The 12165-nt window shown below is 40.0% G+C and overlaps 1 protein-coding gene across 1 annotated transcript in view; it reads left to right on the top strand.

Moving 5' to 3' along the window:
* Nucleotides 1-7479, top strand: part of TMEM131 (transmembrane protein 131) — a 93446-nt gene extending 85967 nt beyond the window's left edge. Inside the window, exons 35-41 of the mRNA XM_081946768.1 lie at nt 138-296; nt 1806-1965; nt 2498-2619; nt 2702-2798; nt 3256-3353; nt 4668-4831; nt 6523-7479. Of these exons, the coding sequence (XP_081802894.1) occupies nt 138-296; nt 1806-1965; nt 2498-2619; nt 2702-2798; nt 3256-3353; nt 4668-4831; nt 6523-6813 (1091 nt within the window). The 3' untranslated portion in view covers nt 6814-7479. The remainder of the gene's footprint in view (nt 1-137; nt 297-1805; nt 1966-2497; nt 2620-2701; nt 2799-3255; nt 3354-4667; nt 4832-6522) is intronic.
* Nucleotides 7480-12165: the final 4686 nt, after the last annotated feature.

The following is a 12165-nucleotide window of genomic DNA, read 5'->3' as shown; positions in this document are numbered from 1 at the left end:
ACTGGTAAAATAAAGACTTTTAAAATAATTAGAAACGGACTTCAGTTCTCTTTTATTCTTTATTATCTTACATGTGAAGCTAAAGAAGTTTCTATCTTACTAATTATAGCTTTTTTAAAATTATTATTTCTCTGTAGGTACAAGTCTGAAAATGATGGATAGCAGGCCATCATCATTAGCAAAGTTTTTCTCTAGTGGCTCTGGTCAAGAATTAGGCAATACCAGCAGTTCAGAAGGAGAAAAAGATTCACCACCACCAGAGTGGGATTCAGTACCAATTCACAAAGAAGGCAACTGTAAGTATCCGCCAAGTCATAGATATTTTGTACCAGAACGGCTTGTTTTAACTGACCTATATCCAAATTGAAACATATGTGCCATATTACATTTTGCCTGCATAAAAAAGGGCTTTTTTTGTTTCTGGTATAAATGAAAATAGGGTTCTTCTCAATGGTTTGGATAGATTAAAAATTAGACCAAAAACAATTCTTAGGGTTTCTTTTAATATCCTTCAGGGGGGCAATCAGTGGTGATAGTTGAAGAGAGGGAAGGTGCTGGGAAGTTCGGAGGTTGGCTGGGTGAGCACACAGGCCATCTAGAAGAGAAGGAGGTATCTCCTCAGCCTTAACCTCCCTTGTAAAATCACTAAAGTATCCCTCTTGATTTTGTTTCATTCAAAGCACAGAACAGCCAAATGTTTCAGGTTTTATTTCTGCGAGACAATCTATAAAAATTCAGCAAAAGTTTCCAAAACACTACATTTTGTTTCAGGTTGGGGGGGGGGGTGTTTTCCATTTCATACATCTTTACCATGTGTCAGTTCAACTTTATGATGACACGGCCTAATTTTTTTTTTCAAATATTTTTTTTTCAACAAAACAATAAAGCGAAAGTGATGTGAAACCTATCTATTCTGAAGGTTATCTACATACTGCTAAAATTCTCATTGTGCTTATCTGTTTGTATCCTCAAGTTAAACTCTGCATTATACTGTTATAGTTTTTTGAATCAAGGTGCCTAAAATCCACTAATTTAAAGACTGTATAAAAATCTGGAACTCGTTACTTCAGCGGAATTGAAATTTCCACAATACTTAGTCTAATTTTATTTGCAATGTTGTGGCCATTTGTTCCTACTCCCACTGCTTTTCTCTGAAACCATCATCCAAGGAGTCACAGGGTTCTCCAACACAAAAGTTATACTTACACAAGAAATACTATTTTTCAAACCTTCCTCTTTAGTAAATTCTTCTGCAGTGAGAGCTTGACAGAATTTCTGAAACTCAGATATATCCGACTTTCATTCTTTTTTTTAGTGGAAGAAATAATTGGAATTTCTTTTGTACAGTTCAAGACCAACACCCAATTCAGGTTTTTTACTGAATAGGGAAAATTGCTAAAATGTCCAAACTTTTAAAATACCACAGCACAATGACTTAGCACTTGATATCTCAATATTCAGATATTTTTCTTTAAAATGAACGTAAAAGGATGTTCACACAGTCCTTCAGTAAGATACATTGGAACTAAGTTACATTGAAAGAGTTATTTTTAACTACCACCACCACCCTGAACTGTCCTAGGAAAAACTATTATAAAAATAGAGAGGAGGTGGGTGAGAGTTTGAAACTGTTTTTGCAAATTAGATGTACTGGGCTTCAACGCCCTCCCTAGTTTGTTTTGAATAGCATGCAACCTTAAGTAGCATATAGTATCTGACTTAAAGGACATTCAGTTTGGTGCTCTACTAAATGTTTTTTAGGAAAATGAATATGAGGGACTTTAACAATTGTGTTCTCATTCCAGCTTCTGACAACCTTTATAAGTTGTCTCTGCAAACAATTAGTGCGGATGCTTTTCTGAAGCAAAGACAGACCTCACCAACATCTGCTTCTCCATCTCCACCACCTGCGTCATTGGCCTATGCCACACGGAATAGTTATAGCAGCATTGTGAACAACTGCAAGTATGTTCAGATAAAAACTAAACACAAGAGTTTAGTACCCTTACTGTATCAAATACATTTTAATACATGCCTTTTCTTTGTGGCTGAAAGTTCTGAAAACTTGTCTTCTCTTCCAAATGTATGAAGCAATTTATTCAGAGATTCTCGTAAGATAAATGTTTCTATAGAACATTGAGATATATTTACATTGATAGCAATCAAATCAGATTTCTAAATAATTTGACAAGAGTTAGTAACAGTTAATTAAAAACAAATATGAAAGGAGTGGATTTGGATGAGAATACCATATAGTAGGAGTGCTAAAACTGCTTTTGTGTATGATATTGCGCCTTACACCCATGTCACTCAGCAACAGAGTTCCCAGTCCCAATTCCTGTCAATAAACAAGGACTTCCTGTACTTGTAATAGTTTGCTTTTATAAATCATATTAACAGTTCACGTTGTTCTGCTCTCTGCTCGGGATATAAATTGTCACCACAAATCCAATATTAGTACATTGTAAGGAATAATATGTCTTTTTACCTTTTGTAGAGACTCGAAAAGCAAACTGCTTAGTGGTGCCAAGCATAAGGTGACAAAGGCAGCTTCTCTTCCTGGCAGGAATGGAAATCCTACTTTTGCTGCTGTAGCTGCTGGTTATGATAAAAGCCCAGGTAACACAGAAACTTGGGAAAGCAATTTTTGTGGTAGCCCTGCAATTCCAATATAATCTTATTTGCTAATTAAAACTTCCAGGTGGCAGTGGCCTAGCAAAGTCTTCACCAATTAAAGCTGAGCCTTCTGGCTGTATGGGCATTTCACACACAGCTGTGGACAGCGATGGCTCTGACAGGTAATCTTTTTGAAACAGAAAAAAACTCTAAACCTATTAGGATATGATTTAGAAGTCTACATCTCTGTTTTTCTATGTTTAAAACTTGTCTTATTTAAATTTTCTGAATTTGAAGGACAAGACAATTAGCATAGTATTGCATGTCTACAGGTTTTTATTAGAACGGTGCAGTAGTTCAAAAATCCAACATAATATTGAATGATAATGCCTTTCTTATATTTATGGATAAACCAAAAGTGACTTAATTCAGCTATGTAATGATTTTGTAAATTATTTTTCTAAGTGCAGTTCTCATGGCATATATCAATAACTCAGAGCAGGATTTTTTCTACTAGTATTTTCACTAAATATGATTTTGATATGCTGAAATTGATAGTCCATATAATGTTTAATTGTATTTTGAGTTTATCTTACAGAAATGATTGTTCCTAACATAAATGCCCTTCTTTTCTCTTAGTTCTGGTTTGTGGAGTCCTCTTAGCAATCCTAGCAGCCCAGATTTTACTCCTTTGAACTCTTTCTCAGCATTTGGAAACTCTTTTAATTTAACTGGAGGTAAGTGGGGCGAGTAGAACATAACTCAGAAAATAAGTCAGTAAGCTAGAAACCAGGAGACAGTGAGTTCTAGTCCTGCATGAAAGCCAGCTGAGTCACTCTCTCAGCCCAACTCACCTAACAGAGGAGGAGTTGTGAGAAAAATAGGAGCAGGAAGGTGTATTAGGTACGTTTTCTGCCTTGAATTATTTGTAAAAATAATAAAGGTGGAATAAAAACATCCAAAACTTACTAATATACTTATGCACTGCTTCAGACAGTAGTTAATGATTCTGACTAATATTACAAATATTAAATATTGATGTTTTCAAGTTTTGCATTTATATTCTAATGGAAGTATTAAGATTTTCCACTTGTATGGGGGGGGTGGCTATTTCTGGTGGAAGGAGAGAACAGAATATGCAGGTGTTTGCCTTTGTGTGTTCCTATGTATGAGACAAACGTTAGTTAGGAAATAAGTTTATTTAATAATGATACATAGGTAGTCCTTTTATGACCAAAATTAGGAGTGGCAACTCAATTGCTAAAAAAACAGTTGCTAAGTGAAGCCAGGAGTGTCCTCATTGTCTCACTTCAGCTTTCCTTTATTTTACAGACCTGTAAAGGTCATAATGCAAGTATTGATCACAAAGTTACTTTTTCAGCCCTTTCATAACTGTGAACAGTCGCTAAATGAGGCAGTCACTAAGCAAGGACTACTTGCATACATTTTATAACCAATCTATCTCTTAATAGTACCTTTTATTATCCTGGCCCTTCCCTTATTATTAGCATGGCTTCTGAGGTGTATACGTACACAAATGTGAGACATGTACACATTTTATAGAGAAATTCTAGGATTATCTTTATTTAGACTTGGCATAGATTGGTAAGGTGAAAAGATAAGCATTCATAATATTTTTGTCTTAAGTTTATAAATAGTTTCTCATTTGTTTTTTGCTTTGGGAGGGAATCATTTTAAATCCAGGATAATCTCCCTCTCTGCTAAGGTATTTAGCAAAATTAAAGTAATTAAGACAATTTTTTAAAAACAGTAATAAGTAAAGTATAAGTGGCAACAAAAGACTGACTTATAAAACAATATAAAAAGCAAAATTCTGAATGTTTATATTGAATTGCTCTATGGCAGCAAATAAATTATAGCAAAGTCTTCTCAAACAGTATCTGCGGTACACTTATATAGCTAATATCTGATGAGATTTAATCTTCATGCTTCTATTTCAGGATGCCAATGTTTTGTTAATTTATTCAAAATCAAGGCCTTGTATTTAAAATAGAAGTTACATCTGTCTTACTTTTCTTGCCATCTCTTAGAAGTTTTCAGCAAACTTGGAGTGTCACAGTCTGTTTATGGTCAGGATGCTCAGCGAAACTGGAGTGAGTTTAGCAATGTTCCCTCATCCATCTGGGATTCTTCAGCTGCAGATTTTGCACCTTCCTGGCCCACAAGTTCGGGATCCCCAACTCACACAACTTCGGTAAGTATATGTTTCTCACACTACTGTCTTTAAGTGTCTTAAAATGATTTCTTCAATAACCTGGACTGCTGGGGACAAATTTATTTGACAATTCTGGGATGTGGACTTAATTGTTCTATTTTCAATAATACTAAATTTTGACTGTACATTAATACCCAATATGTTCTTAGATAATAAAGGAATAACGTAACTGGACAATGGAAATCTGGGTCTAAGATTAATCCACCTAGATGGGTGCAATATGCACACATCTGCTGTTAATCTTTCAATTACAAGCCATGTCTTTCATGTCCGATAAAGTGCAAATTGAATGCTCAAAATTAGATTCTTCAAAACTTCATTCAGTATATCAACAAATAAGACCTACTTATAATACTATGCATCCATTTAGAGCTAACTTTCTTACCTTGCAACTCTGCTTCACAATACTTGGATAGTGGCATTGTTTTTCAAGAGAAACCTCAGGTTTCTGCTGTTCTTTACATAAAATACTGGGCAAAGTAAATATGGATTATTTCATTTATGTTTGCATTTATCTTGCATTTTTTATATCCTGCCTAATTTGAAGACTTGGATGGATTATAAAAGGGGTAAAAAATAAAAAGACAACAATAAAACTTCACGATTGTTCACCCAAAACAAACACTGCTTGCTGATATTCATGTTTCATTTTAGTAAAACATGTAGTCTAGGTTTTCTTAGGTTACAGAGATTTATTTTCCACTCCACTGAAAAAGGGAAAAACTGAATAAAATACAGATTCAGTGGAGTTTGCTCAGGAATTCACCTAAATATTTGCGAGCTTGAATCTGCTTATATGTAGATTATTGAATGTAGATGTAGATATAAGTAATTCTAGTGGGCTTTACACGTCATGTTTATTCAGAGTCAGATGACAGTTTTGAAATTAAATAGCATGGGAAATTCTTGATACACTTCCAGAGAGGCAAGGGTCATTATGAGCAACAGGGGCTTGGTGTGAAACTTGACCTAGTCTGAAGTGCTATGTAATAAGGTTTATTGAGCAGGATTAATGATTGTTGGCTACTGCCAACCCACATTGACCTATATCAGTGGGAAATACCTTGATTATCAGTCTAGTGATACAGAAGTACTCCAGGGTATGAATCTGATCTGTGATGTCAGTTCTATGTCTTCTATGGACAGTTGCATAACCAATAGCATATTTGAACTAAAAAGTATCTAGGTATACCTAGGTTTGATAGTAGTTTTTTTTAAAAAAAAACACCTTCATTTCTATTGTATACTATAATATTTCTTATGGGAACTAGAGAAGAAATGCAAAAGCTATGAGCAAAACATGAATTAAGCTGTCAGACATTCAGTAATGATGTCTGTCCTTTGAGACAGGCCAGGTCAGGAAACAGACTCCGTAAGAAATGCGGAACTCCACTTTACTGATAGACAATAATAACTGGATTTTGAATGCCTGGCACCATTTTCCTTTCCAACCTCAGACTTAATTTGTGTTTTTCTAATAGCCTTTACATTTCTTCTCCAAGTCAATTCTGTGGTTCAAATTATTGAATAAGCAGATTAAGTCCTGCATATTAACATTCAATATATTGACATCTTTAATCAAAATCTGTAAAAATAAGACATTTTAACCTGGTAGTTATGATGATGTGTATGATAAATAATATTGTGGTGTTTTTTTTTAAATAATGCAGTCTATCCTTGGCAACCCAAGTGGCCTGTGGTCTACGACTACCACTCCATTCAGCAGTTCCATTTGGTCAAGCAATTTGAACAATTCCCTTCCTTTCAACACTCCAGCTCACCATTTGCCAGGGATCGACCTTGGGAGTGAAACCACCCCACCCTCCCCTGTTTCTGCACCCACCGTAAACAATTCGGAAGAGTTGGGACAACCATATAATCCTTGGCTAATTTGGAGTCCTGCAATTGGGAGAAGAAGCTCGGATCCTTGGCCTAATGTGCATTACCCATCTGAAAATTGAAATTAAGAAAAAATAAAGTGACTGTAATTATTCAGATGCGATCATGGTAAATTCTATAACATGCCTGAAACATAATTCACAAGCCATTTGTTCCTATTCTTTCTCTTTGTTCCTCCCAACAAAAACCATTAAAGTCTAATCATACATTCATCACTTGCTCCTCTTAAAGTCTGTCTCGCAATTATGGTAGTGTGAAATTGCTGATCTGATTGGCGAATCTTTATGTGCAGTCATCTACTGCACTAGGACTGTTGTTCTGGCTTTTTACCACCTACTATTTAGATTTTTAAACATTTGCTAAGTTTTAAAAAAATACAGTGATTTTCATCTACCAAGCTAGATTTAATTTTTTCCAGTATTATGCCCCAAACCTAATTTTAAGGAGCAGCTCGTGCTAAAAATGCAAAGTATTTTTTTAAAAAAACAAAGCTTTGTCAAAAGACTCTATGAATGTAAAAACATTAGGAGAAAAAATGGCTGAATCTAAGAGCATTCTGTTCAAACTATACATTTTATGTGTCTGTTTGTACATTTGTAAACCTGAATGCATTTTTAAGTTGAACTGAAATGTGCATAGCCAATACTTGTGGATGACACAAGATTCCTTGTGCTTTTTTACCAATACAACTTTGAGTTGTACTTGAAAAATAAATAATGCTTTTTTCATGTTTGTGTTATGTCTTCCTTATGTACCTTTTGAAGTATGTTTAAATTTCAAACATTTGGCACAGTTTTGGTTAAAATTTATGTAATAAATCATAGTTTAATCATCAAACAAGTTTTCCTTTAATCTAGAAGATTTTTTGTAGGCCATCTTAAATAAGTTTGCTGCCTGAGCTGCTCTACCATAGTGAACTCTGATCATTCTAAAAGTTCACAGTGGAGGAAAACATTGTATAAAAATAACTGTGCCGTGTAAACATTTTTTTAAATGGCAACTACAAGTGAGCTGGCTGGCAGTTCTGTGACAGCTGCTGCAGCTGAGTCACCAAACAGCATATCATCTGTCATACATCCACAATGGAAGAAGTCTACAGGTGAAACTCGAAAAATTAGAATATTGTGAAAAACTTCATTTCAGTAATGCAACTTAAAAGGTGAAACTAATATATGAGATAAGATTCATTACATGCAAAGCAAGATAGTTCAAGCCTTGATTTGTCATAATTGGGCCCAGGTCAGACGAGTTTGCTGGCCAATCAAGCACAGTAATCCCACAGTCATTGAACCAGTTTTTGGTGCTTTTGGCAGTGTGGGCAGCTGGAAAATGAAGTCAGCATCCCCATAAAGCTTGTTTGTGGAGGGAATAATAATTAATAATTAATAATAATAATTTATTAAATTTCTAGACCGCCCCCTCTCCCCGGAGGGACTAGGGGCGGTGTACAGGAATAAATTTAAAAACATACAAACAATCATATACATAGCTAAAAATCAAATTAAACAACCCCTGTACGAATTTATAAAAATTAAAAACAGACCCTAAAACCAATCCTAAAAATTTAGAAATAAAACTGAGGTGGGAAAGGTGGAATTAGGACAAGCCGGCTAGCTGGAATAGGTGGGTTTTAAGTTTCTGACGGAAGGAGCGGAGATCCGTAGTCATTCTAATGTCAGGGGGAAGGTCATTCCAGAGGGTTGGGCCCATCACAGAGAAGGCCCTTCCCCTAGGTGCCGCCCGCTGGCACAGCCTAGTGGACGGCACCCGGAGGAGTCCCTCTCTGTGTGAGCGAATCGGCCGAAGGGATGTATGGGACAGGATACGATCCCGCAAATAACTAGGTCCTGTGCCATGGAGCGCCTTAAAGATGATGGTCAACACCTTGAAACGCACCCGAAAAGCCACAGGCAGCCAGTGTAGCCCGCGCAGGAGAGGTGTTACGTGGGAGTAGCCAAAGACTCCCGAGACTGCCCGCGCGGCCGCATTCTGAACCAGCTGCAGCCTTCGGGTGCATCTCAAGGGGAGCCCCATGTAGAGAGCGTTACAGTAGTCTAGCCGGGACGTCACAAGCGCATGAGTGACTGTGCGAAGGGCGCTCCGGTCCAATAGGGGACGCAATTGGCGCACCAGGAGAACCTGGTGGAACGCCCCCCTGGCCACGGCTGTCACATGGTCATCCATGGACAGCCGAGTATCCAGAAGGACGCCCAAATTGCGTACCCAATCCACGGGGGCCAGACGTTCGCCCCCAATGGCCAGTGATGTAGTAAGCTGGTTGAACTGGGGCGCCGGTAGCCACAGCCACTCAGTCTTGGACGGGTTGAGCTTGAGTCTGTTACTTCCCATCCAGATCCGTACGGCTTCCAGACACCGGGACATCACTTCGATAGCATCGTTGGGGTGGTTTGGGGTGGAGATGTACAGCTGGGTATCATCCGCGTACAGATGGTAATCTACCCCAAACCCACGATTGATCTTGGCCAGCGGCTTCATATATGTATTGAACAGGAGAGGCGAGAGGACCGACCCTTGTGGCACCCCACAAGAGAGCGGCCTCGAGGTCGACCTCTGCCCCCCTGCCAATACAAATTGCACTCGGCCAGAGAGGTAGGAGGAGAACCACCGCAAAACGGTGCCCCTCACCCCCAACCCCTCCAATCGATGCAATAGGATACCATGGTCGATGGTATCGAAAGCCGCTGAGAGGTCTAATAGGACCAGGATGGAGGAGCAACCCCCATCTCTGGCCCTCCAGAGATCATCCACCAACGCGACCAATGCCGTCTCCGTGCTGTGGCCGGGCCGGAAACCGGACTGGCGCGGGTCCAGATAATCATTTTCCTCCAAGTGGCGCGGAAACTGTTGTGCCACCACACTCTCTACAACCTTCGCCAGAAAGCAAAGGTTGGAGATGGGACGGTAGTTGGCTAACAGAGCTGGGTCCAGGGAAGGCTTCTTGAGGTGGGGCCTCACCACCGCCTCTTTCAGGGTGGCCGGCAGAAACCCCTCACTCAAGGAAGCGTTGACTAACTCCTGGAGCCAGCCTCGTGTGACCTCCCAGGATGCCAGTACAAGCCAGGAGGGACACGGGTCCAATAAACATGTGGTGGCTCGCAGTCGCCTACGCAACCTGTCCATATCTTCGGAAGTAACAGAGTCAAACTCCTCCCAGAATGGGACCTCACGACCCGCCTCCGACGTCCCTTCCAGACCACTAGTAGAGACCAACTCGCTTCGAATCTGAGCAATTTTGTCCTGCAGATACTCCCCAAATTCCTCTGCTCTGCCCTGCAGAGGAACTTCCCGCGGCCTCTGTTGGAGGAGGGAGCGGGTCACCCCAAACAGGACGGCAGGGCGGTTATCTGCGGACGCAATAAGAGTGGCACAATACTGACGCTTGGCCACTCTTAACGCCACAAGGTAAGTCCGTAAATGGGCTCTCACCTGAGTTCAGTCAGATTCAGAGCGTGATGATCTCCATCTGCTCTCTAGGCGTCTCTTGTGGCGCTTCATCACCCTCAGCTCCTCAGTGAACCAAGGGGCCTGGGTGGTTCGCTGCCGCAAGAGAGGCCGCAAAGGCGCCACCCGATCCAAGGCCCCCGCGGCCGCACTATTCCATGCAGCCACTAGGTCCTCTGATCAGGTGTGGGTCAGGGCTACAGGAAATGGCCCGAGCTCCGTCTGGAACCTGTCAGGTTCCATCAGGCGCCTGGGGCGGAACCATCTTGGGCAATCTGGTTCCGCCTCCCCACGGTGGGGAGTAGCGGCTGGAAAGTCGAGCCGGAGCAGTGAGTGATCAGACCATGACAGGGGAGTGATAGCTAAATCCCCTACTCCCAGATCACTCCTCCATTGGCCAGAGACAAAAATAAGATCCAGTGTGTGTCCTCCCTCATGTGTGCTCCATGAAGCATGAAGTGCTCCAAAATCTCCTGGTAGACGGCTGCGTTGACCCTGGTCTTAATGAAGCACAGTGGTCCAAAGTCCTCTTTTCTGATGAGAGCAACTTTTGCCAAAAGCACCAAAAACTGGTTCAATGACCGTGGGATTACCGTGCTTGATTGGCCTCTCCATTCTTCCTCCATACTCTGGGTCCTTGGTTTCCAAATGAGATGCAAAAGTTGCTCTCATCAGAAAAGAGGACTTTGGACCACTGTGCTTCATTTTCCAGCTGCCCACACTGCCAAAAGCACTAAAACCTGGTTCAATGACTCTGGGATTACTGTACTTGATTGGCCAGCAAACTCGTCTGACCTGAACCCCATAGAGAATCTATGGGGCATTGCCAAGAAAAAGATGAGAGACATGAGACCGAACAATGCAGAAGAGCTGAAGGCCGCTATTGAAGCATCCTAGTCTTCCATAACACCTCAGCAATGCCACAGGCTGATAGCTTCCATGCCACACCGCATTGAGGCAGTAATTGCTGCAAAAGGGGTCCAAACCAAGTACTGAGTACATATGCATGCTTATACTTTTCAGAACTTTGTTCTATGTACAATCCTTGTTTTATTGATTGCATGTAATATTCTAATTTTCTGAGATGGTGGATTTGGGGTTTTCATGAGCTGTACGCCATTATCATCACAATTATGACAAATCATGGCTTAAACTATCTTGCTTTGCATGTAATGAGTCTTATCTCATATATTAGTTTCACCTTTTAAGTTGCATTACTGAAATAAATGAACTTTTGCACCATATTCTAATTTTTCGAGTTTCACCTGTATTTACCTTGGCTGTGAAACATTCTGCATTGGATACCGATTACATACCAGGAGCAAAATGCTTGAACATCTTTTCAGGGCTCGGAAAATAAGACTGATATTCTGGGGGGAAAAGATAATAGGTTTGGAAGGGCTACGTGTCTTGATTTGTGACTACTGGACAAGCAAAGTCCTACAGTTTTCTTGACAAGGTTTTTCAGAAGTAGTTTATCATTGCCTACTTCTTCCGGCTTAGAGAGAGATACTCACTCAAGGTCCTCCAGTCTCCCAGTGTCTAATTTGATGCCTTAATCCCTACACCAAACTGCCTCTTATTTAGAAAGCTAGATTTTGTCTTTCAGAGGAATCTGTTGCATCAGGGAGATGTTTTTAAACCAGCGCTAATACATATTGTACAGTTCCAGTAGTTATTCTAATTGCAAACTTTTTCTCCAACACTGCACAATAGCATTCACTTTAGAGCAGGGAACTTTCAGCCAAAAACCCTAATTCACTCCTGGGACCTCATGGACCACAGCGATCAGCATTGATTTGCAGTTGCTTCGTTAGACAAAAGAGAATGAAAAGGCTTACACAATCAGTTGTTTGAATGATGATGCTTGAAGATGCATTTTTAATTGTTGCCAGTCAAAACCCTTTTAAACACTTCACAATGTTTCCATTGCCATGAGTCAGCTGTTCTCC

Source organism: Natrix helvetica (assembly GCF_964273705.1).
Source record: "Natrix helvetica genome assembly, chromosome: 3".
In the NCBI taxonomy this organism is placed as follows: Eukaryota; Metazoa; Chordata; class Lepidosauria; order Squamata; family Natricidae; genus Natrix; species Natrix helvetica.
The sequence above is the reverse complement of the archived record's forward strand: the minus strand, read 5'-3'. Positions and strand labels throughout refer to the sequence as shown.